Genomic DNA, 2,731 nt, shown 5'->3' with positions numbered 1-2,731 from the left:
GGAAAGGGAGGAAGTAGCTACTGAAGTGACAACCTAAGGAAAAAAGATGGTTTAAGGTGGAAAATAATGTTAAATAGAGTAAAACAATCAATTATAGAATGATAATAATTCCCACTGAGAATATACTGTCAGGCTCTATTCTAGGTATTTCCAACACCACTAAAGTGCTTTATTCCCCCAAATAACCCTATGAAATAGGTACTATTATTATCACTTCCATTTTATAGAACAGGATTTTGATGCATAGAAAGGTTAAATAGTTTGCTCCAAATAATGCAGTGCCAGAGCTGGGATTTGATGCAGCAATCCAGATTCAAAATCAAGACTCTTAACCTTGATTCTGTAGGTCCTGAAAGCCAGTCACAAAATTATAATCTTTATGAGAAGTCAGATTGTTGCATAAGGGATGAGGAAACAATAATTAGACAAGACAGCATATAAAACAGTTTTTATATACAAGAAGATTTGTATATAAATACAAAAAGATTTGGAGAAATAATTAGATAAGACAGTATATAAAACAGTGGTTAAAAGCAGGGATTCTGGCCGAAACCGGTTTGGCTCAGTGGATAGAGCGTCGGCCTGCGGACTGAAAGGTCCCAGGTTCGATTCCGGTCGGGGGCACGTACCTGGGTTGCAGGCACATCCCCAGTGGGAGATGTGCAGGAGGCAGCTGATCGATGTTTCTCTCTCATCGATGTTTCTAACTCTCTATCTCTCTCCCTTCCTCTCTGTAAAAAATCAATAAAATATATTAAAAAAAAAAAAAAGCAGGGATTCTGGAAGCAAAACTGCCTGGGTTTGAATCTCAATGCTAACACTAATGAGTTGTACCACCTGTAATTCTGTTTCCTCATCAATAATAATGTACTTACATTTCATAAAGTTGTTGTGAATCTTAAATGAGTAATATTTATAAATTCTTAGACATTGCTATTAAGTGTTTGTTAAATACATAGAAATCTGAAGATAACTTCTATAACTACCTCTATGACTATTAATGAATCACTTAACTTTATAGATCGGTTTTCTCATCCATAAAAAGAGGTTTTAGCATATGATTGCCACATCCTTTTACAGTTCTTGGATTTAATGATGAGTCCGCTTTGAACATGCTGTGTCTGAGTCAACAGTATTACATTAATATATATAATACTCTTACTAGCAATTTAAAATATAGCTGTAGAACCCTGGCCAGTGTTGCTCAGTTGGTTGGAGCATCGTTCCATAGACTGAAAGGTTGTGGGTTTGATTCCTGGTCAGGGCAGGAGACAGCCAATTGATGTTTCTCTTGAACATCTATTTCTCTCTCTCTCTCTCTCTCTCTCTCTCTCTCTCCTTCCCCTCTTTCTAAAAAAAAAATCAGTGAACATATCCTCAGGTGAGAATTAACAAAAATTTAAAGATAGCAGTAGAACACAGGTGAGAGATTCCTGATAAAGTGAAATCTGTTTGACATAGGGTTTAGAGGAATCTCAGGGATCAGCATTAAGGAAGGGAGTGAACTATAAAAGGTAAAAATGCAGCACTATTTTCTTAGCTGCAAATTAAAAATCTATGGTTTTCAAAGTTAAATTATCATTTTAGAGATATTTATGCCTATTGATGTTAGTTACAGAAAAGCAATTCTTGCTTTAGACATTGCAACATAAGGAAAAATGACTGCTGTAACATTATTCAATGATGTCTACAATCTACCACATGGGGTAATAGCATTTTAAACTTTCCATAGGTTTTTTTTTTTATCCTTTGGAAAATGTTAAAAATGTAGACTATTGCACTAGATAAGTACTCAGGATCTATGCCATCTCCAGCTAAATGTTGCAGAAAAAATGGGGTAGAAGATACATGAAACAAGAATGGCAGGATGTTAATAACTGATAATAGTTTAAATAGGGTTATAGGTACATAGGGTCATTATATTAGTGTGTATCTCCTTTGTATAGATGACATATTCCATAATAAAAACTTATTAAAGGTATAGGCATTTTACTATTCCTATCAATTATTTATGTAACTCAAAACATAAGTTCTTTAATTATAATTATTAATTAAAATCTTACATTTCAAGTGGGGGGGTTTTAGAGAACAGTAATTTCTCCAAAGATTCAGGTGTTTTCACAGCTTCAGGGGTTCTTAAAAATAAAGGAATTTCAGAAGTCTGTGCAAAATTCTCAGCCCTTTCTTCTACTTCATTATTATTATCTATTGGCTTCCCCAAATGTTCTTCATGTATAACCTGCAAATTTAAAGTAAGAGAAAACTATAAAAATGAATGTTATTGCATTAATAAACTCACATATATAAAAATGTGTGAAGTGGAAAACACCATATTAATGTATGGTATTATCATTACACTAGAGGCCCAGTACACTAAATTCGTGCCCTTGGGGGAAGTGGTGGGAGTCCCTCAGCCCGGCCTGAACCCTCTCACAGTCTGGGAGCCCTGAGGGGATGTCTGGCTGATGTCTTAGACCTGCTCCCCCCAGAGAGTGGGCCTAAGCTAGCAGCCGGACATCCTTAGCGCTGTTTCGGAAGCGGGAGAGGCTCCCACCACCGCTGCTGCGCTCACTAGTCGTGAGCCTGGCTCAGGGCTTCTGGCTGAGTGGCGCTCCCCCTGTGGGAGTGTACTGACCACCAGGGGGCAGCTCCTGTGTTGAGCACCTGCTCCCTGGTGGTCAGTGTGTGTCATTGCAACTGGTCTTTCTGCCATTCAGTTGATGGATATCAG

General features: G+C 37.4%; 1 protein-coding gene across 1 annotated transcript in view; it reads right to left on the bottom strand.

The window, feature by feature from the left end:
• LOC102753602 (chromosome unknown open reading frame, human C14orf39) overlaps positions 1–2,731 on the bottom strand; it is a gene marked incomplete at its 5' end in the record, with an annotated part of 44,009 nt that overhangs the window by 13,096 nt on the left and 28,182 nt on the right. The window contains one exon of the mRNA XM_015566473.1: positions 2,064–2,239. Coding sequence (XP_015421959.1) covers positions 2,064–2,239 — 176 coding nt within the window. The remainder of the gene's footprint in view (positions 1–2,063; positions 2,240–2,731) is intronic.

Source organism: Myotis davidii, unplaced genomic scaffold (assembly GCF_000327345.1).
Source record: "Myotis davidii unplaced genomic scaffold, ASM32734v1 scaffold281, whole genome shotgun sequence".
Taxonomy (NCBI): Eukaryota; Metazoa; Chordata; class Mammalia; order Chiroptera; family Vespertilionidae; genus Myotis; species Myotis davidii.
This window is presented reverse-complemented; position numbering and strand designations above follow the sequence as displayed.